This window comes from Boleophthalmus pectinirostris, unplaced genomic scaffold (genome assembly GCF_026225935.1).
Source record: "Boleophthalmus pectinirostris isolate CB_2022bp ecotype Guang Dong unplaced genomic scaffold, ASM2622593v1 HiC_scaffold_20, whole genome shotgun sequence".
In the NCBI taxonomy this organism is placed as follows: Eukaryota; Metazoa; Chordata; class Actinopteri; order Gobiiformes; family Gobiidae; genus Boleophthalmus; species Boleophthalmus pectinirostris.
Genome location: NW_026571153.1, coordinates 22,763,004 through 22,788,335, shown reverse-complemented (window position 1 = coordinate 22,788,335; position 25,332 = coordinate 22,763,004). Strand labels below are relative to the sequence as shown.

The window sequence follows — 25,332 nt, the reverse complement described above, 5'->3', positions numbered from 1 at the left end:
TCAATCAAACAAACCAAACATGCTTTACAAAGACAATTACGATGACTCCCTCACACACACAACTACCTTTCACGTTTACATAAACAACTACAAGAAAACGTTTTAAAAGTAATTGAAATGTCGACCACACAGTTAAAAGGGCCCTATTATGTGTTATAATGTTGTTTCCTCATCACAAACATGCCTGGAGTTGTATTTTGGTTCATTCACACGTTTAACGCACAAACCCTGCATATTTAGGCTGAGTTCTTCTCTCAAACAGAACAGATGATTTCAGCCTTGGAATTGCCAATCTCTACGGAAGTGAAAGATAAAATGTAGCAGTTAACTTGAAAATTACAGCTTCATGACATCACAAGGTGGAACTGAGCATTTTGAGCTTGAGAAATAGACAGCCTAATAAGAAGCATTACTCAAACATGTGCAAATGAAACGAAACACAACTCTGGGTCTGTTTACAATGAGGTAACAACAACATTGTATCGCCTTAAATCTCATAAGACTCAGTTTTGTGTAATATGGGACCTACAAAGGTGCACTGTGTAACTTTTCAGTTGGGGGTCCTTCATCTGCTTGTTTATGTGGATATGTTATTGCTCTGCCTGGAATGTTCTCTCTACTTTACATTTATTCAATTACCGGTGGTTTCATAGCTCAAAAATACCAAGAAAAACAGGCATTCTGACTGTGAGCGGGGTTGCCTCTCCAGATCTGACCTCCATGAAGTTAGAAAAGCTTGATACCGTACTGTGAAACCTTCCAGACGAAGTAATAACATCTCCATGGAGAAAATCATTCGACGGACCCTCTACTAGACTAGTTACACATAATGCACTTTTAAATGAGTCTAACTGCTGTCTTTACACTACACAAGCCCTCTAATATGAAACAAACCAAACTACCCCAGACTGAACAGAGGAGCTAAAAACTACAAACATGAAGGCTACATTGTTCTGACTGTGACCCAAGAGCCACTGCACATTCCCGGAGTCCAGAGAGTGTCGGTTGGTCATTCCTCACATGTTGATAATGCCTCATGGGAATCTGAACCCTATAAGTCAATGCTGTGATTAATTATGTCTCTGGTTTTCATAGGAGCTCATGTCTCACAGTGTCTGGAGCAGGGCTGGGTGAAGGGGGTGGTGCCTGGGTTAGACGGGTAAGGCACTGTTGGGAACTATCTGAATACCAAAAATACATATTCTCAATACTAATTCTGAGTAGCTGTATTCTGGTACAGATACTTTTTCATTTGGTGGTATTCAGTTTGCAGTTACCTTTCTAAAATGAAAGGAATACATGGTGGTTCTGGATCACACAATTTAGGTTCCAAACTGTGCAGCATTAGTGACAAAAACACAAAACACCACTCTTGTTATGAATGCAAACTATAAAAAAAAAAATATCAGATGAAGAAAAGAGGTAGAGCGCTTCACTGGGTCATAAAAAAGTACAAAATAACAGTACAGGTGCACTACGAGGGTTAAACTTGTAATCTTGACAGAATGTTGCCCTACTTACTGAAAAATGTAAAAGTGGGCAAGGTACAAACCTGAGGCACTCCAGCTGAATGTATTAAAAGTCCTTTATTATATGGAGGGATGCCAACGCGTTTAGACCAGCAAGATGGTCTTTGTCAGGGCATAATAGGCTATATAGACATAATAAAAAATACTTTTACTTTTCAGTGCCGTTCAAAAATGTTGTGGATTATAAAGTACTACAATTACAACAACTACATGTACTAGTACATGTAATTGTAATTGTGGATTCAAATTTTTGGTGTGAATAATAAACTGTTTAATTGTATCTGAGCCCTTTTACTACAAACATACAAACATTTTCAAATGAGTTCCCTCTTTTCGAATGTAAATGGAAAAATAATACCTCGGCAAACAATAGAGCAAAAGAGAAAATGAACTAAAGAAGCACCAGAGAGAGCACAAAACATTTCTGCAAAAAGATACTAGTACATGCTCTCAAATGTAGCAAAACGTATCCACTTTAAAATGTACTTCAAATTGCACTGTGTAACTTTTCGGGAGATGGTCCACAACCATGGAGATGTTATATCTTTGGTTTAAATTGTCCACAGTATGGCATTAAACTCTCTTACATTTATTCAGCTAAAGGTGTTTTTTTTTTTTATTGCTTTAAAATATTTTAAAAAACATTAATTCTTACTGTGAATGGGGTCACCTCTCCACAGATCTAACCTGTATTTTGGCTATAGGTCTTCACGCTTCACGGAGATTCTTAAGCAGGTGAAGGACCCAAGTTACACAGTGCATCTTTAAGTGCAGTACAGATACCTAACATTTTTACTTTTACTTCATTACCTTCCACCACAGATGAGATGGGCTCAGATGTGGCGGGTCGGGGGGGAGGAGGGGGCATTGCAGTTGCTTGTTTAACATTCTCGCTACATGCTCTGGTCCTGTCTCTGTCACATTATAGGGCTAATTAAACAGTGGCTCTTACAACTGCTCTGATAAAGAGGGACTTATCTCAGACAGGCCCTCGAGGGTCCAAACCACAACCAGGGGACTTAAAGGGCTCATACTACACTGTTTTCTGATCTATGTTATAATGTTGTTTCCTCATCACAAACGTACCTGGAATTGTGTTTTGATTCATTCACACATGTTTAACACACAAACCCGCATATTTAGGTTGAGTTCTTCCACCTTGTGATATCATGTGGTAACGCAGGAAGTGCTCCACTGTGTTTTCTAAACTCCATACACCTTCACTAGAATCATTTGGATAATTTCAGACCTGAAACTGACAGATTTGACTAAACAAAGGTAAACAGTAACTGTTACCTTGAAAACAGCTTCATAACCTCACAATGTAGAAGAGAGAATTTTAAGATTTACAGATGTAGACAGAGTAATAAGGCAGGATTACTCAAACATGTGTGAATGAAACAAAACACAACTCCAGATATGTTTTTGATGAGGTAACCCCATTATAACATGACTTAAAGCTCACAAGAGTCAATTTTGCGTAATATAGGGCCTTTAAACCATGGACATATGTGGTGTTTTGTATGTTCCGCCAACCTCCATGTGCGTTGTCCAGTTGGCACACTGAAATGGTTTTCACAGCAGTATTTTTCTTAATAATTCATTGATGTAGGGCTATAGATCACAGGCTTTAATATTATTTTTCTCTAGCCTTCAGTCTTTCAAAGTTACGAGAATTTTGATAAACGATCTTCTTCTTTGATCCTCCTTTGCTCCATAAATCCTCGTCAGCTGAATCAGGTCTTTCATTTGTATTTCACTGAGGTCCGTGCGATAAAGCTTAAAGTGGTTAATATGTGTCTGTCCAAAGGCTTAGCAGCTGATTCGTGTGAGGTGAGATCAGGGGTATCTGCAGCGGGTGATGTGGTGGGGCAGATATGTGAGGCAGGCACTACCCCGAACATGCCCTGACCCCGAGGCCTGTTTACAGCGAGGTGGCACTGAGGCAGGGGGCAGACTGGGCATTATCCTGCAGGAATTCAAAGTGATATCCAAGGGTTTAGAAGGAATTAAAAATAGGACTATTGTCATGGTGATTAACAATTTTAGAATGTTTTTTTTTTGGATGGGAAAATGTCCTCAAAATTAATAGACAGTCCTTAAAATATAAACAAAATCAGTTAAATGCAGGTAAAATAAATAGGACTGAATAATTAATTTCCAAATAAAAGCTCTTTTTAACAGACCTGTGCAATAATGATATATTTTTTTAATTGGAAATAATTTTGGAAGACCAAAATTAACCTCTTTGAACTGAATAAATAAATATTAAAACTAAAAATACAAAATACAAGTAACAAGAGAAGACCTCTATCAGGGCTTTACTACAGTGCCCAAACCATAACCAAAACCAAAGCTCTCCAAACTAAGGCCTGACAATTTTTGTTGCTGAATTGGCCCAAATGATTAAGGGTAGCACTTTGTATTGGAAATTCAAGTAATTCTATCACGATAACCTCAGTGGCATTACTTTACATTGTGATTCAGGCCTAAAATTACCATTCGGAATCTTATTAAAAGTACAATAAATGTGTGAAAGCTGTGTACAAGACTCAATGTACAATTCTCCGCTACAAATATGTTCTAGTATGTGGTGAAAAAAGAACGGACACAGCTGACTCGAACTCACAGATGTCCAAGTGCATACTCTATAAGCTCTACTCTACTCCTCTCTATAATATAGTGTATTTATATTGCACTTCTGCAGTATTATTCCTTCACTTCCAAACTCGGTGGTGGTAGTGGTGAGTTATATTTTTGTGGACACATATGCCGTGCAGCTCAGTAATGGAAACATGACTACTAAGATACATCAACGTTTTCACACAATATTTAAGGTGCATGAAGTGTCTTGCCTGAGGATACAATGGCAGCAAAAACTAGTGAATTTTAAATCTCTTAAACGTAAAATTGTGTATGTACAAAATTGCTCTACGATTAAATTTTTTACATGTCCCAAAATTACAAAATATGTAAATAGATCAAATTTACAAATTATTATAGTGATATCTTGGTTGATTTTTTTTCATTTGTTGTTTTCCTGTTGCTATTTCCCAAAGCCATGACCACATTATTGTTATGAGGAGCGGAAAAGCTGTATTTTGTGGTTCAGTTCATAACAATGAAAGTATGAACATGTTAATGGAAACTGTTTGGGGAGATATGAATTTATGGAGTCATAAATGTTGTGAGTTTGGAGAAGGTGAGAATCCGGAAAGAGGGACTTCTGCCAGGACTTTTATGAGTTTCTGTTTGGTTTACTTCAATGTTTTTTTTATTTTGCAAACAGAACTGACATCCTGCTCCAACTTTTATTTAAAGGGCCCATATTACGCAGTTTCCTGATCTATGTTATAATGTTGTTTCCTCATCACAGACATACCTGGAGTTGGTTGTTTCATTCACATGTTTAACACACAAATCCTGCATATTTCGGGTGAGTTCTTCTCGCAAAGAGAAAACACTCTGTTCCACCTTGTGAAATGTCATGTGGTGATACAGGAAGTGCTCAGCTGTGTTTTTAAACTCCATACACCTTCACTGGAATCATTTGGATAATTTAAAACTATTGCTTCATGACATCACAAGGTGGAAAAGAGCATTTTGAGCTTTGGAGATGTAGACAGAAGAGACTAACAATAAAGGGTTACTCAAACATATCTGAATGAAACAAAACACAACTCTGGGTACTTTTATGATGAGGTAACAAGATTACAACACAGCTTAAATCTTACAAGACTCGATTTTGTGTAATATACGATCTTTAAAGGTGCATTGTGTAACTTTTAGGTTGGAAGTTCGTCATCTGCTTGTTTCTATAGATAAATCATTGCTCTGCCTGGAATATTCCATAGTATGACATTAAACTGATCTACCTCACATTTATTAAATTACAGGTGGTTTTATAACTCAAAAATACGTAGAAAAGCGATAACATGTCCATAGAGAAAAGCATTTGATGGTAAATTAAGTCTGTATAGATCTTCATTACACAGTCTATCTCAGTAAATGAAAGCACATCAGGATCATCTTTGTACGCTACCATAAGAGCGGTGAGGCGCACTGGTCTCTGACTACCTGTTAACTGGCCTGGCGTGTTACACTTGGAGTAGAGCTGGGGCAGTTGTGGGGAGCAGATGAGTGGGATTTGCCCCTGTCTCTCACGTTTAACATTCTTCGTCATGGGCAGGAGCTCGGGCCAAGACTTCACCGACATTTTGAGCTCAGATTGTGGTGGTTTTAAAGATCTCAGCAGGGTTTGTAAACTTAAGTAAAGATTAGCCTATGTACTTTAGTAGTTTCTGTCACTTTTATTCTTACATGCACACTGAAAATCTGTTATCTGATTTCTTATCAGAAGAGTCATCGGATTATGAATTAACAGTTACTCCTGATATGCGTTATCAGATTTCTTTCAGACACGTCTGCAAGGTTTGACCAAATAAAATTACACAAACACATGTGGTAAAGACAAAAAAAAAATAAAATGTTAAAGATTATTTTTAAATTCACTGTCTTTGTTTTCCAAGTATAAAAGTTACTCTTAAAATGCAGTGTCATAGTGTTTGTAATGCTGATTTCTTTGTGCAAGTTTTGACAAAGGAAAATTATGCCCACTAATGTGACAATGAAAAATGAAAATGTGAAATACTAAGAGTTATTTTGAAATTCACTATTCTTTGTTTTTCAAATACATACCTTATTCTTAAAATCCATTGATTGACTGAAACATGTAACCAGGAGTTTGTAATGCTGACTATTCATTGGCCATTGTGCCACGGGGCAATACACTTCAATCACTTCAGTCATCTTGAAAGAGTTGGTATAATTCTGTCTTGTTTTTTGTGTAATTTTGTCACCAACGCTAATCCTGTGTGCTTGTGTTAAATTCATTAAGGCATTGGATTAAATTAATTGAATTTAAAGAGCTGGATGTGTCTCTAAAATGTAAAGTGTCGCACCAAAATTATTGTAATAAAAATAATAAAAGTATATTCATTTTCCAACATGTATATTTTTTGCACAGGCTTTTCTGAGAACTTTGTAAATGGACAATGCACCACAATACATTAAAGGCCCAACAGTGTATTATACAAAACTGACTCTTGTAAGGTTTAAGTCATGTTATAATGTTGTTACCTCCTCGAAAACATACCTGGAGTTGTGTTTTGTTGCATTTACACATGCTTATGTAATCCTTTATTATTAGTCTGTCTACATCTCCTAAACTCAAAATGCTCTGTTCCACCTTGTGATGTCATGAAGTGATAGTTTTAAAGTTAATAGCCGCATTTTACCTTTTTGTTTAGTAGAGGTTGGTAATTCCAGTGCTGAAATTAATGATTCTATTGAATGTGTATGGAATTTAAAAACACAGTGGAGCACTTCCTGTATTACCACATGACATCAGAAAAGAACTCAGCCTAAATATGCGTGCAAGGGTTTGTGTGTTAAAAATACGCGAATGAAAAAAAACACAACTCCAGCTATGTTTTTGATAAGGAAATAACATTATAACATTGATCGGAAAATAGCCTAAAATGGGGCCTTTAACTACAAAACAAAAGCTGGTGCTAATTTTCCTCGTAGTCCTTGAGAAGGTTGGTGGAAATACTGAAAATATGGATATTATGCCTACAAGAAAATAAACAAAACTGGACACATGGGTCACATTTGCTTTAGGAAACACAAAATGAAAGGTTCAAATAAAAATATTCACAGAGGTTTGTTTATTGAGATGAGTTGCTAGACAACTACAATTTGCACAAAAACCATATTACACTATTTTCTGGTCTATGTTATAATGTTGTTTCCTCATTAAAAACATACCTGGAGTTGTGTTTTTTTTCTTTCACACATGTTTAACACACAAATGCTGTCAATTTTGTGTAATACAGGATCTTTAACACAGACCCTTTAAATAAATATGATTGATTTTATGAGCTTGTCTGGGACTCTGCACCTGCCATTACATGTTACCACGGCGACACCTTTGTTAATTCACGATTGTCCTCGGCCAGTCAGCAATACTACACCGCGAGTGAGACGAGCGCGGCTATGAGGGCCTCTGTATTCCCAAAGCGGATTCCTCTTGGCTCCGGCCCATGTTATTCCACACGGAGCGGATTCCCAGAGTTCTGTTTTAGGTGTAATCATCTAATTTTAGAGAGGCACAGAGTGGATTAGCGCTGCTTGTATCTTTAGCTAAAGGCTCCTGCCCTTCAAGTTCACACCTTCAACAAAACTGCCAATCTACATCCCGGTCCCCTCGGCGTGACCCGTGCTACAGAGTACTTTTGCTACTGAAGTAAAAGTATAGATACTGGAGCAAAGAAATACTCAAGTAAAAATAAAATCGCATGGCAAAATCGGCTTGAAGGTGCACTGTGTAGCTTTTTGGTTGAGGGTCTGTCACCTGCTTGTTTCTATGGAGATGTAATGTTCCACAGTGTAATATTAAACAGCTCTACTTTACATTTATTCAGTTACAGGTGGTTTTACAGCTCAAAAATGCCTAGAAAAGCAGGCATTCTGACTTTGGGCGGGGTTGCCTCTCCACAGATCTGACGTATAACTTGATCTGGTTTGGTCTCCATGAAGATAGAAAGGTTTAATGCCATACTGTGAAACATTCTAGACACAGCAATAACATTTCATTGGAGAAAAGCATTTGATGGACCCTCCACAAGAAAAGTTACATTGTGCACCTTTAAGTAAAAGTACAGATTCCAGAGCAAAGAAATACTCAAGTAAAAGTATCACATGACAAAATCAACTTAAGTAAAAGTATTAAAGTTAAAAACATAAAAAACGTATGTAAAGAGTAAAAAGTAAAAGTATTTCACACAGTTTTTGAGATCTAAAAAAGTTTCAAATATAGTGAGTTTGATGAATTGCTGAATTTTGTTCAACAGAAACAATATTTTTTTCTAGTTGTTTTTATTTGTAAATATATATTTTTTGGTTTGCTCAAACTATGAACGTGTTAAAAAAATAAACCCTCAGCAGGTCTTGTAGTGGAGTAAAACTACAGATACATGCTCTCAGTAAAAGTAAAAGGTATCCACACCAAAATCTACTCAAGTAAAGTACAGATACCTAAAATGTGGACATTTTTACTTTGTTATGTTCCACCACTGGCCCTGACCCACACTTCTTTTCTGATTCAAAAACCACACGTTACTTCACTATATTTAAAATTTCCTCCCAAATCTCCCCCTTCGTCAGCTCTTCTACTTCTCATACACTGCAAAAACTCAAATCTAGCCAACTTAAGATGACTTGAATTAAGAAAGATTTGAGTAAATTTCACTTGGCAAGTAAAATGGAAGAAGACTTTTTGTACTTGGAATCTAAAAATACATCTTGCTACAGTTAAAGGTGCACTGTGCAACTTTTCTGGCGGAGGGGCCGTCAAATGCTTTTCTCCATGGAGATGTTATTGCTCTTTTTGGGATGTTTCACAGTATGGTATTAAACCTTTTTATCATCATGGAGACCAAACCAGACCAAGTTACAGGTCAGATCTGTGGAGAGGCAACCCCGCTCACAGTCAGAATGCCTGTTTTTCTAGGTATTTTTGAGCTATAAAACCACCTGTAATTGAATAAATGTAAGGTAGAGCTGTTTAATGTCATACTGTGGAACATTCCAGGCAAAGCAATGACATCTCCATGGAAACAAACAGGTGATGGATCCCCAACCATGTTAAATCTCCTCAAATAAAGTAAAAATGTTCCCAATTTAAGTCATTTAACTCACCTAAACATTGCTTTTTACAGTGTAAGTTGGCAGGGGCCCTTCCACCGAGGTTCGAGCTTCACATGCTGATATTGAAAAACAGATGGAAATGAAATCACGATGAGTCCATGTTTCAGTTACGCCAAAGACAACTTCTGGCATGACGGAGATCAATTTAAAAACCTCTGCTTGTAATTGCGCGTCAATTAAATCTCCGGCAGGTTTATAATGAGAAACAGGTGGATGGAAGAAAGCGTGTGCCATCATACGGAACCAAATCAAACAAAATCAAACGTGGGTAATTTCGTGTAAAAATAGATCTGAGAAAATTTCAATAAAACAACAAAGGACTTTTTATTTTTTACATATAATTTTTGCTTTATGTCATCAAAGGCCTGTCATGTTAAGATCTAATAGACTGGTAAATTCAATATCCATGGGTTCAGAGAGATGAAAAATGGGCCTGTTTATAATTTCAAACTAAACATATCTATATTTTGAATGGGAAAAAGAAGTCTGAAGCTAAAATTATTATAATTTTGTATATATTACAGCCTATAATATTATTGTTAACTGTCAATTACTGAATTAAAAAAAGTAACATTTGCGTAGTAAAGATAATTAATTTTAAAGTAAATGCAAATTGTTAAAGGTTTTAGGACATCTTTGTATGTTGCCATGGATACAGGGTTAGACAAAGTGAACTAATTTCTTGTTAAAAAAAACCCAAAACAAAAAAACAAATGTAATAAAGTGTAAATTAATATGAACAGGGCTTAGAGTTAATGTGGACACTTTTAAGTTAATTATTTTGGTCTGACAAGATCCGACTACAATATATTTTTACGCAAGCAACAAGCAAGCAGATTAAGAAACTCCTGATCAGTTATAGAGACTAAAATAATAAGGTTAGGTAAGTTTATGGCCCATTTGTAGTAGAAAAAATAAACACATTTTAAAAACATGACCTCAGTTGGAGAAAATAATAGACAGTGAATACTTTGAAAATGTATTTAGTTACAAAACACTGAATACCTGCATTAAAATGGATATTGTAACATGCTCTGATACGTGGTCCAATCAGAGTAGAATACTATTACATCAAGCTTCACGTACATTATAGTGGAAAAACGCAGAAAACAGCTCTATATTTGTTTCCCCGTTTCTTATCTATTTCTTATCACTGATCAAAGACGAAAAAAATCACACATGCACCACTACAAGACCTGTGTTTTTGTATTTTTCTCGCTAATTCTGTGCATTTTAAAGAGTAAATTATGCGATAAAATACCACCAGGTATTCCCCTGATTTTAGAAAAGTCATTGTATTTGAATACCACAAAATGAAAAAGTAACTATACCTAAATGCAGTTACTCAAAATTAGTATTCTGAGCACGTACTCTGGGGGTTTGTATTCAGGTACTTCACAACAGTAAATAATAGAAAGTCCTAGTAATCAAAAATTGTTGGATGGCTAGTGAAAGCGCCCGGGGTCACACGCACTGGAGCACTGGGACTAATCACTCGCTTCACACGGTTCGTTTAAGCTAAATGTTTGTCATACTTCGTCCGATTACTTTGGCAAGCGCTAACAGTGCGCTCTAATTGGCTTAATTCCGCTAAGCTAATTGCACTTGTTGCGCACAAATTGGGTGCACTCAATTACCTTCATGTGGCCACGGAGAAACAATAATATTTACAGAGGTGGTCGGTCCTAATCAGATCAGAAACTATTCAAGGGTTATAGTTATGTTTTTGGTTTTTAATTTGCACGGTTAAAGGTAAAGTAAAACATGTATTGGTAAATGAAAAAGATGCGCCATCGTTACAGAATTTACGCGTTTGCTGACTATGCAACTGACAAAAACTATAATTGAGTATAATGTTATTCTGTGAGATCATACATTTATGGTAAATCATACACATTTTACGTGTGTTTTGACGATTTGTTCAGTGACGTTTATTCCGTCTGTGCGTCTTTCTCACTTTACCAGAGAGACCTTAAAAAAAGCACCGTAAAAAAGTACCGTTAAAACTTTATTTGTCGATGGTAAAAATGTCTTCTAGCCGATTTTGTGTGTGGCCAAAAGCAGCCTACCTGAGTCATTAATTTTATCCATAATTACGTGCGTAATCTGTGCGTAATTACGAGCGCTCACAGAGATAAACAGGACCCTGAAGCGAGCACAATAAAGTCCTTTTACGACATCATTCAAGTGCGTAAACTCACTCACCATACGCATCCCAGTGACTTCCCTTCTGCGTATTCAGCCCCTACTGTCCGTCTTGGTCTGGAGCAGGAGCGGAACAAGTGTCCGGGTCCAGCGCGTCCGGAGAGTGAGAGGGGAGCGCTCGAGAGGGGACAGCACGCCGGCAGCGGGGCGCGAGGAGCCCTGGAGGACAGCGGGACGGCTCGTGAGTGATGGGAGGTGCGTCTTCTTCTTATAGAAACTCAACCCAAACGCGCCCACCTCACTGCGCACCTCTGCCAAGTTGATTCATGTTAACATTTAAACGAGAGCTTGATAAATAGGCTACATGCACAGTTCAAGTTTACAGTTTCAAACGGCAGTCAGTGCGCGCTGTGGTGCCGTAAATGAATTATATTGCCGAGTGTGACACGTTTATTCCAAACCTGTTAGGACGTTTTAAATGCGTCGCTGTTGCAACGGAAACTGCGGCCGTAAAAGCGTATTTGAGTACTTACCACAAATTTAGATCAAACCAAAATGGAGATTATTATTATTATTATTATTATTATTATTATTATTATTATTACAGAATCTTAACCCTAAACCCCGCAGATAACAGTAATTTAATAATGCTTTAATATAACTCCCTCTATTATAGTTATTCCTTAAAGGTGCATTGTGTAACTTTTCTGGTGGAGGGTCCATCAAATGCCTTTGTTTCACAATATGGTATTAAACCTTTCCATCTTCATGGAGACCAAACTAGACCATGTTACAGGTCAGATCTGTGGAGCGGCGACCCCACTCACGGTCAGAATGCCCGTTTTTTTTTTAGCTTTTATAAACAATTCTGTAGTTCTGTTTAATGTTATACTGTGGAACATTCCAGGCAAAGCAATGACATATCCATAGAAAGAAGCAGGCGAAGGACCTCCAACCAAAAAGTTCCATAGTGCACCTTTAAATATGCAATAACTTCCATAATAAAAAATTGAAAATAGGCCAACCTTGAAAAGTTGTTTAGAAATTGCAGACATGTTACCTGTCCAAACTTGAATTAAACAGGTTGATAGAAATGTTATCACTACTGTTTAATTAACTTTTTATTTTGGTCTTTTCAATAACTGATTCATAGCTCTTTATTTAGAGTGGGAAAATGTCAAACTGAAAGCCACAGCTGTAATGTTCAATTCCGCGGTGAGCTGTATTCTCAAAGAAGCACTGGCACCCTCTTGTATCCATGGAGATGTTATTACTTTGCCTGGAATGTTACACAGTATAGCATTAAACAGCTACCTTGCATTTATTTCATTACTGTTTTTTTAATTGGTAAAATATCTTAAAAACATGCATTCTTACTGTCACTGGGGTCGTCTCTTCACAGATCTGATCTATAACTTGGCCTGGTGGTGATGTCTTTATGGAAATAAATATATGTTTAATGCCATACTGTAGTACATTCCAGCCCAACGCAATAACATCTCCATGGATACAAACAGGTGGTGGGTCCTAAAATTTACACAGTGCACCTTTTAAAGGCCTATATTACTCAAAATTGACTCTAGTGAGCTTTAAACCATGGTATAATGTTGTTACCTCATCAAAAACAGACCCGTTTCATTCGCATGTGTTTGAGTAACCTTTTATTATAAGTCTACATCTCCAAAGCTCAAAATGCTCCGTTTCACCTTGTGATGTTATGAAGCTGTACTTTTCAAGTTAACAGCTACCTTTTACTTTTTGTTTAGAGATCTGCAATTCCAGGGCTAAAATTATCCAAATTATTCTAGTGGAGGTGCATGGAGTTTAAAAACAGAGGAGATCCCTTCTTGTATTAGGTGGAACAGAGTGTTTTCTGTTTGAGAAAAGAACTCAAGAATTTGTGTGTTAAAACTCTTCATGGTAGAAAACAAAACTCCACGTATGTTGGTGATGAGGAAAAAACATTATAACATAGATCAGAATATAGCATAATATGAGCTCTTTAACAATGTGAACTCTTATTGTCCTCTAAATAAATCTGTTGCCACGGCGAACTTGTTAAAGCATTACTAATCCATCAAACTCTGTATTGTGAAACCGCAGGCTGTCACGGTGGTTTAAGAGCTGACTTTTATAATTGCACTTAATATCTGTGTTGTTTAGATTGATTGCAGTCCCATTGCGCTGAGATAGCTTCGGGGGCTACAAATTGGCACAGCATTGCACCTGTCAAACCACCTGCCATTTTTGCATCTAAGTATGTTTTTAATTATGGAAGAAGAAGTACTGAATTGTGTTATTTAAAAGGCCCATATTATACTATTTTATCCATGTTATAATGTTGTTTCCTCATCACAAACATGCCTGGAGTTGTGTTTTGTTTCATTCACATGTTTAACACACAAACACTGCACATTTAGGATAAGTTCTTCTCTCAAACAAAACACACTCTGTTCCACTTTGTGAAGTCATGCGGTAATACAGGAAGTGCTCCATTGTGTTTTTAAACTCCATGCACCTTCACTAAAATCATTTAGATGATTTCAGCTCTGAAACTGCCAGTGCTAAACAGAAAAACTAAAAGTAAAAGGTAGCTATTAATTGAGAACTACTTCATGACATCGCAAGGTGGAACAGAGCATTTTGAGTTTTGGAAATGTAGACAGACTAATAATAAAGGATTACTCAAACATGTATGAATGACACAAAATGCAACTTCATGTTTTGGAGGAGGTAACAACAGACAGCGGAGTGAAAAGTTTAATACCACACTTTGGAATATTGGAGGTAACGCAATAACGTCTCCATGGAGACAAGTAACTGATGGGCCCTCTACCAGAAAAGTTACACAATGCATGTTTAAGTAAAGTACAGATGTCCAAAATTTATACTGAAGTACAGAACTTTACTACTTTTACTTCATTATGTTCCACCACAAATAATTTCTATTCTATATAAACTACAGAATCACTACACCTACAAACCCACAAACAGTTCTATATTTCCTGGTCTTGTTGTCAGTGGTTCAATGAGAGCAGATCTGAGCGGCGCTGTAACTATTTAACACACAAATCTGAGGCACACACACATTCGAACACACCTGGGGAAACAGTCCTCGGGGGAAGTCATCAATCAGTTTTATGGTTTTCTCTGGGAAACTTTCCTCCGCTCCAATCAAGCCACTACTACCTCACTCTCTCTCTCTCTTTATTTCTCCTTTCACTCTCTCTCTCCTCTGGCTCTCTCTCTAACTAGCTCTCGCTCTTTATTTCTCCTCACTTCCTCTCTCTCCTCTTGCTCTCTCTCTCTAACTATCTCTCTCTTTCTTACGCTCTGTCTCTTGCTCTCTCTCTTATTCTCTCTCACCCTCTCTCTCTGCCTCTTACCCTCTCTCTATCTCTTTTGTCTCACTCTCTGTCTTTCGCTTTTCTCTCTCTCTCTCTTACCCCCTCCCTCTTATCCCTCTCTTTCTCTATCCCTATTACCCCAATCAAGTCACTACTGCCTCTCTCTCCTTTCTCCCCCTCTTACCCTCCTCCCTTTTACCTCTCTCTCCCTCCCTCTCGCCATCTCCCTCTCTTAGATCCTTTTTCTCTCTCCCTCTTACCCCCCTCTCTTCTTTCTCTCTCTATCTCCCTCTCTCTTCCCCCCTCTTTCTCTCTCTCTCACTCTCACCCACCCATCCTTTCTCTATCCTCTCCCTCTGTCTCTCTCCCTCTTACCCTGTCTCTCCCTCTCTCTTTCTCCTTCTTACCCTGTCGCTCTCTTCCTCTCCCTCTTACCCTCCCTCCTTCCTTCCCTCTCTCTTTCTTTCCCCTCCTCTCTCTCTTTCTATACATTTCCATCTGCATCAGTTTTGCTTCACATCTGAGAACGATCCACCTCGAGTCAATTAGCCTCAGACATTTTCCCCATTCTGCACACAGGGATAATTGGAGAGGGTCCGGGGTGAGATCTTCGCCTGGACGATACAAGATAAGACTCCTCCAAGTGCCCCCAATTTGCCCGCCAGTGGTAATAAACCCGACGAGGGGGATCTATACATTGTAGTGAATGTTCTTTAGTGGCCATGAAAAGATGAATTCAACCAGGACTAAGTGCTCGGTGCAGAGACATGCCTGGGAGCAGATCAGGAAAAGGTTTTCTCTATTATGCTAATATCGAAAAGCTCTGTTCTTTTCTCAATTATGCTAATGTTGACATAGCTTGGCTCCTTCTTTAAAGAGAATCTCGAGCGAAATTTTCTGTTGAGTTAAATTGGAACAGTGTGCTGAATATAATTTTTACAATACTAAAATAAGGCGAATTACGTTTGTCGGTTCTGTTTGTCGGATCTTTCCTTCATTAGCTAAAATTTCACCCATATTGCCTTGTATGAATGTGGTGTGTCTGTAATTGGTGGTGGTAAGAGGAGCTGATGGTGCAGATTGGGAGACTCTCTTATGTCAGACTACCCCAGGGCAGCTGTGGCTACATTATTATCTTACCACCAACAATGACACCAGTAAAGAATGAATGAATAATGTTCAGACTAATGCATTATAATAATTCTTTTCTCCTCTAATGTTCAAAGTCATTCATTTATATTAAGTACATTTACTGTGAGTTCTGTTTTGCTTCATTCACACATGTTTGAGTAATTGTTTATTATTAGTCTGTCTACATCTCTGAAGCTCAAAATGCTCTGTTCCACCTTGTGATGTCATGAAGCAGTAGTTTTCAGATGAACAGCTGCCTTTTACATTTTGTTCAGTAGAGACTCCCAATTCCTGGTCTGAAATCGTGTGAACTTGTGTGGAGTATAAAAACATAGTGGAGCAGTTCCTGTATTATCACATGACATCACAAGGTGCAAGGAGTGTTTTCCGTTTGAGAAAAGAACTCAAACAAAACACAACTCCAGGTATGTTTGCGATAAAAAAAACAAACCCATAGATCAGAAAATAGTGTAATATGAACCCTTTATATTTGATCTACCTGTTTTTGATTTTTTGCAGCTTTTGTATGTTCGTTAATACACATTGTAAATAAATAAATGTTAAAGTCTAAAATAAATCTGATTTGTCTTGCACTCACCTCCATGAAACCAGATCCACTATTAACTGGGAGATGTTTCTCAGATGCCCTCTCAGTACCCAGCTCTGGCCCCCTCACCACCAGCGGGGCTTCAAGGGGATCGAGTTACGCCCCCCCTGACCTCCTCCCGTGTGCCGTCTACTACTGTACCACCAGAGGAAGCAATGGGCACGTTTTGGACATGACATGACATGACACTGGCTGTTCCTGTAGGTCTCAGATGGTGACCTAGAAGATAAACAAAACAGAATCAATACAAATACATTTTCTAGCAATACTAATGCCAAAAGGAGAAATTCAATTTGTCAACTGGAGAGTTTATTTGGTCGAATATGTTACAATGAATATGATATGAAAACAAATACTCTTGTCCAGCTGACAAATTAAATTTCTACTTCTGCCAAGGATTCTACCTGGACGACTGAGGGCTTTCACACATATCAATCCTAATATAATGTACTCTGTCTCTCTAAAATGTCACTTAAAGGTGCATCGTGTAACTTTTTGCTTGGGGGTCCATCAGCTGCTTGTTTCTATAGAAATGTCACTGCTCTGTCGAATGTTTGACAATACAACATGGCACGGCTTTACTTTACATTTATTTAATTACAGGTGGTTTTATAACTCAAAAATATCTACAAAACCAGGCATTCTGACTGTGAGCAGGGTCACCTCTCCACAGATCTGACCTGTGACTTGGTCTGGTTTGGTCTCCATGAAGATTGAAAGGTCTAATACCATACCGTGAAACATTACAGACAATTATTATTACAAACATTACAGAGAAATGTTACACAATGCACCTTATAGGGCCCATATTAAACTATTCTTTGATGTCTATGTTATAATGTTGTTTCCTCATCACAAATGTAGCTGGAGCTGTGTTCTGTTTCATTCACAAGTTTAACACACAAATCCTGCATATTTCAAACCGAAAATACCTTGTGATATCATGTGGTAATACAGGAAGTGCTCCACTGTGTTTTTAAACTCCATACACCTTCACTAGAATCATTTGGATGATTTCAGGCCTGGAATTGCCGATCTCTAGTAGACTAAACGTAAAAGGAGCTGTTAACTTGAAAACTACCACTTCAGTACATCACAAGGTGGAACAGAGCATTTTGAACTTTGGAGATGCAGACACTCAATCAAACCCAAACATGTGTGAATGAAAAACACAACTCCGGATATGTTTTTGAGGAGGTAACATCATTATAACGTGTTTTAAAGCTCACAAGAGTTAATTTTGCGCAATATAGAACATTTAAAACTCATTTCCGACTAGTCCCAATTTTACTTCTCTGTTTTCGTACAGTAGTAGAACAGTGTGTGTTTTTTGTGTAGTAAAAAGATGTTTCACAGCTTGGCTCTGAAACACGGAGTTGGCAAAATTACAACTCAGATGGAAAATGAGTTTTGTTGCCATGAATCCGAGTCCAGTATTATTGTTTTTCTACTTGTTTCTAGTCTTTCTCGGCATGACTGAGTGTTGACAGCTGCTGGATCGCGAAATCCTCAAAACAGATTCGACCTGCTGTCTCTCAGAAGATGAAATGAGAACAATGTTTTTGTCTCCTTCCATACCATTTGCTTTTTCTACAGCAAACATTCAGCTGAGATCGTTTCCAGATGTAGCAGGTTAAGTGCGTCTTTCTGACCTGAACGCTGCGCCATTTTCTTGGTTAAACTTGTTCCAAACCTGTGCTTCTCTCATTCACTCTGTGCCTTTCCATATTGTACTGTCTTTTATCTACAACTCAGCTCTCCAAATTGCTAAAACATGCCCTCTGTTCTGTGGGCCCATATGTAGAGGTGTAGAAGTAGTAATGTAGGCAATACTAACTTTTATGTCAAGAAGTAATGGGGCACATATAGACGGAGACTACTTTTAAGGTACACTTGGTAACTTTTCTGGTGGAGGGTTGGTGGAGGTACTTCTAGTCTCCATGAAGATGTTATTGCTTAACCTGGAATGTTCCATGGTCCATGAGGGGTGACTCTCCACAGATCTGAATTGTAAACTACTTGTCTTTTGTCTGACCTTTTCTGGTGGAGGGTTGGTACTGATTGTCTCCATGGAGATGTTATTGTTTTGTCTGGAAGGTCCCAGTATGGTATTTTGTCCATAAATAAATTCCTATTTCTAATACTGAACTCAACTTCAAATTCACTCCTATAACTACAGGCCTCGATGAACTTCATTTGACTGGAGCTGAACACTATACGTAATGCCATACTCCCGTAGACCACTTCTATATACAGTCCTAACCCAAATAAGTAAAATAGGCCATCAGCAAGTATAGGCTACTGATACCAGCAGCCTACATGGATTCTTGTGTCTTAATATTCTTCATATGTAATTAAAGCTGCACTATGTAACTTTTATACTTTTAATCTATTTTCATGGAGACAAGCAGGTGACGCCCATGGTCAAGTTACAGGTCACATGTCAAAAGATTAGCACAAGTAAGAAAAAAAAAAAACAATAAACAAAAAACATGTTTTAGCCCTAAAAATATCTGTAATTGAATAAATGTTAAAAAAAAATAAAAATAATAAATTACTTTGACGTTAAACGTGGAAGATTTCTGGCATAGCAATAACATCTGCATGGACACAAGCAGGTTTCAGAACCAGAGTTACATAGTTAAAAATGCTAAGAAAAACATAGAAGGATGTAAAATTATTACTATTTATTACATTTTCTTACTGCACATTTCAAACGTCTTGCAGTAAAGACTACATTAGAGTACATAAGTGTTAAATGTGTTTTCTGTGGTGAAATGTCGTTACCGTGCACCTCATGGCCTTAGATCTCTCGTTGGCACTGCACTATAGCGCCCTCATGCGTCTGTCTGTGGAACATGAGGTGGATGTTCAGGGAAAGCAGTAGAGGACAGTTATTCTCTCGCAGCTAGGTCCAAATCAACAAAAAGCGGTGTTAAGTATGTAGCCTATAGATGATGGAATAACATACAAATATAAAATGAATGAAAATTACTGTATAAATATGAGAACTACAGATACACTCATCATTCCTTGTATGTTCCTTTTTTTCCCCTTTTAATCTATCTATCTACTGACTATCTGCATTTGCTAGCCCCCATAACAAGTGCATTTCTCTACTGTGAGATCAATCGAAGTTCTATAACCATAGACTGTGTATAAAGAATTTATATATTCAGTCTATGATATTATCTCAAACTTTATTTTAATTGGAAACATAATGTTAAACCTGTTACTGTGTGACTTGTGGTTTTGATCGTTTTCACACAGATGAAAATGTGTTTTTGTATTATTTTCAAATTATAAATAAACATTGTATTTCAAATTTTAAATAAACATTGTAGGCAAGTTAACTGACCAGAATTTCGTACAACCTTGAATCATGTATGAGCGGGAAAAATTTAATAAAAGTCTTAGTTTGATCTGTTGTAGATTAGTTATCCTTTATCTAACTCTGGCATCAGCTAGTCATCCCTGGAGACAGAGCGCATGCGCATCACTCTGGATCAGCTGTCTGCAGATGTGGCTCTAAAAATCAAAACAGATTTTCCTGTAGTTTTTAAAATCTAACAAGCTATGAAAGTTTCCATTTTTGTTCTGTTTTGGGTCACGATCGTTGCTGCATCAAATGACGACGAGAGATTACCGAGTAAATGCGAAGGTAATGGGAAAATACAATAGTTAATAGTAGCAAAATGCCATTCAGTTCAGGGAGAGAAAGGAATTTTGTTAACAGCTTTTTTAAATTACAACTTATGACATTTATTCCGTGTGTGTTTTATTATTTACACGTAAATGCTTTCTAGTGTCATGTATGAAAATATGTGTAGCCCATTGATTTGTGAACAGGGTGACCAGATTTTCAAAATAAAAAACTGGGACATCCCTGGTTTTGGTTGGTTGGTGATAATGAAATTGTGAAACGTAAATAAGGAAAATTGTTAGGTACTCAGCATTATTGTGAGTCACATTTTCTTTGTGTTTTGGTCATTTTTAAGCATGCTTTTCTATATTTTACCTAAACAAATGACAATTTATGTCTGTCTTTACTGTTGGCAGGGATCAGATTGGTCAAATATAGCGACAACTGGGACATTTCTTGTGTAAAACTGGGACAAATCACTGGTTTTGGATAAATCTGCTGGGGCAGGGTAAACAGGGCTCAAAACAAAAATAAATAGGGACATTTGGTCACCTTATTTGTAGTAGTAGTAGTAGTAGTAGTAGTAGTAGTAGTAGTAGTAGTAGTAGATATAGCCTATAAATTAAGTCACGTTCTTTTAGGAGTATATGATCTAGTAGTAATGCTGAAAAAATATAAACAGAACTACAAATAAAACCACAAATTAAATGATATGAGACAAAACTATGATGAGCTACATGTATAGCTATACACAGTGTTAAGTGATTTCTGTAGATTAATGTTCCTCTCCTGTTGTATTTTTTTCTTTCTTACAGTGTGTAAGTTCCTGACAGTAGAGCTCCAGGAGGCTCTAGAGAAGACTGGGCGTTCCAAAGAGGTCCTGGAGCTGGGAGAAGTGCTGGACACTGGGAAACGGAGGAGGAAAATTAAATACAACACATCGTATGTACTTCAGACAGGAGCAGAAGACTAAAACTAAGATAACTAGTTATGAGACATTTGTGAACGAGTCTGCGCTTTTGAATGTGATTGGTTGGAGCTGGATCAAATTTTTTTTTAAAAGAACCAACCTTTTTCTGTCTAAGTATTACTGATTAATGCTGAACCAACACAAAGATCAGCATAGAAACAGAGTAAGCAATACAAGTGAGAGCTTTGGGCACAAAATACATATTTGGCATCATGATAACAGTTCAAATAAAGGTTATTTTTGACAGACCAGTGTGTTTTTAACAGATACCTTGACATGTTTCAGATGTTCTGGATCTTTCTTCAGAAGGGTCACATGATACAGTAACGGTGATGTGTCTTGCCTGTGATCAACACAGACACACTGGTCTGTCAAAAAGAACCTTTATTTAGATATAACATTGGAAGACCGAAATTAATCTCTTTGAAGTAATAATAACAGTTTCAAAGGGTAAACACAGTCCCACTCTCAGTTTGAAGTTTTTTCAACAAATCTGAGCCTTTATCATTTCTCTGTGTGATTCGTTTGTTGTTAAAATTAGTTTTGACATTTGGCCTCTGTCATAAAAAAATAGTAAAAGTCTTCTCTTTTGAACAGCTGTTTGAAATTAATGTATCCAAAATATTCAGATCCCATAAAAGAGCTCAATGTCCCTTCACTAACGATCATATCTAAATGTGTTTATTTTTTTGTAATTTCAGTGAAACTCGGTTGACAGACGCCGTGGATAACATATGTGAGCGTATCCTGCAGTATAATGTTCATGCAGAGAGGCCGGGGAGCCTTCGATATGCAAAGGTAAACCAATATGAGCCTGTAATATGGGCCCTCCTCCACCACCAAGTCTTTAATACTTAATGACCATTTCTCTGTGGCTAATGGAGTGTCTCAAAATAGAGTATCTTTATTTTATAGTTTGGCTTGCCTAGTTGTTCATATATTTCAGGTAACTGTAAGGACCATGGACTTACAATGTCAAATATATGTGTTGCTATTATAGTGAGAGGTTTTATGATTATTTACAATTACTGACACAGTGTCCAAACAAAGGTGAATTTCCATATTCCTGTAGTATGTGACCATGCAGCTCTATGAAAACTTTCTGAATGATTAACTGAAGTAAATGCGTCTTACAGCAGTTTTTAAGGGCTTATATTATGCTGTTTTCTGATCTATTTTCTCATGTTGTTTCCTCATCAGAAACATATCGGGAGTTGTGTTTTGTTTTATTCACTCATGTGTATCACATAAATCCTACATATTTAAGCTGAGTTCTTCTTTAAAACAGAAAACACTGTGTTCCACCTTGCGATGACATGTGGTAATACAAGAACTGCTCCAGTGTGTTTTTAAGATCTACACACCTTCACTGGAGTCATTTGGATATGTTTAGCCCTGGGATTGCAGGTCTTTACTAAACAAAAGGTAAAAGGTAGCTGTTAACTTGAAAAACTACCATTACATAACATAAGGTGGAACAGAGCATTTTGAGTACTGGCGATGTAGACAGACAAATAATAATAATAAAGAATTACTCAAACATGTGTGAATAAAACTCCAGGTATGTTTTTGAGGAGAGTCCGTTTTGCATAATTTAGGACTTTATGTTTTTGAGTATATATTGAATTGAATTTCAAAACATTTTACTTAAAAAATTCCCACAATTATTAGTCTTTATTATTATACAATGACCTGTATAATCACGATCTTTACATTCCAGTTGGCTATATAGAAAATACATTTTATTGAATAATCCTCCCTTCTGTGTTTCCTTCAGGGTGCCAGTCAAACGATGACCACCCTGAAGAACCTGGTGCACAAAGGAGTGAAGGTGGACCTGGGGATGCCTTTTGAGCTGTGGGATGAGCCATCTGTGGAGGTGTCAGACATGAAAAAACAGGTACATCTATTTTACAGCACTCATTCAAAGGGCCTATAGTATACTCAGTTAATTCTTGTCTTCTGTTTCACTCACACATGTTTGACTAATCCTTTTTTATTAGTCTGTCTACATCTCCACAGCTCAAAATTTCCACTTTGTGATGTCATGAAGCAGTAGTTTTCCAGTTAAGAGCTACCTTTTAATGGCAAAGATTCCATTTACAGGGTTGAAATGATCCAGATAATTCTAGTGAAGGTGTATGAAGTTTAAATCACTGTGGAGCCCTTAATGTATTACCACATGACATCACAAGGTGGAACAGAGTATTTTCTGTTTGAGTGAAGAACTGAACCTAAATATGCAGGGTTTGTGTGTTAAACGTGTGTGAATGAAACAAAACAAAACTCCAGCTATGTTTTTGATGAGAAAACACTATTATATCAGATCAGAGAATAATGTAATATGGGCCCTGTAATATTAAACTGGCTGTATCTGTTTGTCAGTGTGAGACGATGCTGGAGGAGTATGAAGAGGTCGTGGAGGACTGGTATTTTCATCATCAGGACGAACGGCTGGAAAACTTCCTCTGTTTGAATCATGTGCTCAGGACCTCAGACCAGGGTGAGAGAGGCTCTATAGTATTGTTGCTCACGTAGAGGTTTCAAAATAGTACAGCCAAAATTAACACTGATGAGCTAAATATACTGCAAACGAAAATAGGTTGTTGTATTGATACTTTGTAGTGACATGACGCTGGGGGTGCTCTACATGTATCTCTAATGTTGGAATGTTTTGGTGGATGATCCTAATGGATATTTTTAAAAATAAAACACAGATTTAAGTCTAATAAAGATTCAGACAGGGCAGAGCCGACTGCTAGTGTCTCCCAGGGAATGTTGATGTCGTCGTCATCAACATGAAATGGGGATGTGATGCTAATTGAGGGCACTGTTCTGTCTGAAGCTCCTCTTACTCAAGTTATTTACCACAAGCTCTTGAAAATGTGCTGTTTAAATCCATTTTGTATTTTTTTTCTTGAGTTTTCAAGACAATATTAAAACTTTTTGGTAGTTATTGCTTATGTGTGCATTGTGTCACCATGGTAACTTGTCATGTTATCAATAACATTTTTTTCTGTTCCTTCTCTAGAATGTCTCAAGGAGGTGTGGAAGGGGGACATGGGTGCCAAAGGAGAGACAGACACAGCTGAGAATGACAAAAGCAAAACTGAAAATACCCATGATGCATCTGAGCTTTGAGGGAAAAAAGCTGGAAGACCACACTACAACCTCTAACTGAACTAAAGAACATATCTTTTGGTAAACACTATATTTTTATATAAATTGGTACTTAGTTTATAAAGGGATTTAAGAGTACTGGTATATGTTTTATACACTCCAAAAGCTACACAGTATTTCTGCAATATGGCGTTTTGTTTACAGATTTAGCCATTTTAAGCGTGTGAATTAGTTTAAATGGTGAAGTCCAATTTAATACTGTTACTGCCATCAAGGTTACAATGGATGCACTTTTTGAAGAGCCTATATTACACTATTTTCTGATCTATGCTCTAATGCTGTTTCCTCATTACAGACATACCTGGAGTTGTGTTTTGTTTCATTTATGCATGTTTAACATACACACCCTGCATATTTAGACTGAGTTCTTCTCTCAAACTGAAAACACAACAGAGTGTTTTCAGTTTAAGATGTTATGTGGTAATACAGTAAGTGTTCCACTGTGTTTTTAAAATGCATACACCTTCATTAGAATCATTTGGATATTTTCAGCCCTCAAATTTCCAATTTCTACTGAAATAAAGGTAAAAGGTAGTAACTTGTCACTACATGACATTACAAGGTGGAACAGAGCATTTTGAGTGCTGGAAATGTAGGCATTTCAAATCTGTGAATGAAATAAAACACAACTCCAGTTATGTTTTTGATGAGGTAACGGGAGGTAATTTTGGATAACATACTTTGCAGATGTTGCCCTGACCTATTGTAATACCTGATGATCATGGTGTTTTTACCCATATAGCATAATGCATTTTGAACTAAGCAATATTTTAATGTTTGTACAAAATAAAGAAACATGTTACATTTTACATCCATATCTCTTTTTTTATTTATTTCAATTAAAAGTGAATGCCAATCACAGAGCAGCAGAGGGGAAATGTTATAATTTTGTATCTTATTTTATTATTTGCACTGAGTGATGATTTTTTTCTATAGTAGTGTATTTTAAATATGGATCTGATCTATGCTTTTTCATCCTAGGTTATGTCACTAGTGTGTAGGGTTTTAGC

General features: G+C 37.1%; 2 protein-coding genes across 2 annotated transcripts in view; one reads left to right on the top strand and one right to left on the bottom strand.

Moving 5' to 3' along the window:
- ntn5 (netrin 5) overlaps positions 1-11,666 on the bottom strand; it is a 32,699-nt gene extending 21,033 nt beyond the window's left edge. Inside the window, exon 1 of the mRNA XM_020922055.2 lies at positions 11,505-11,666. The gene's annotated coding sequence lies outside the window, so the exon portion shown is untranslated. The remainder of the gene's footprint in view (positions 1-11,504) is intronic.
- Positions 11,667-20,002: 8,336 nt separating this feature from the next.
- cnpy4 (canopy FGF signaling regulator 4) lies at positions 20,003-25,131 on the top strand. Its single transcript, XM_020922068.2, has 6 exons — positions 20,003-20,190; positions 20,988-21,114; positions 21,844-21,940; positions 22,920-23,042; positions 23,528-23,645; positions 24,174-25,131. The coding sequence occupies exons 1-6, from the start codon at positions 20,106-20,108 to the stop codon at positions 24,281-24,283; spliced, it is 660 nt and encodes a 219-aa protein (XP_020777727.2). The 5' UTR covers positions 20,003-20,105; the 3' UTR covers positions 24,284-25,131.
- Positions 25,132-25,332: the final 201 nt, after the last annotated feature.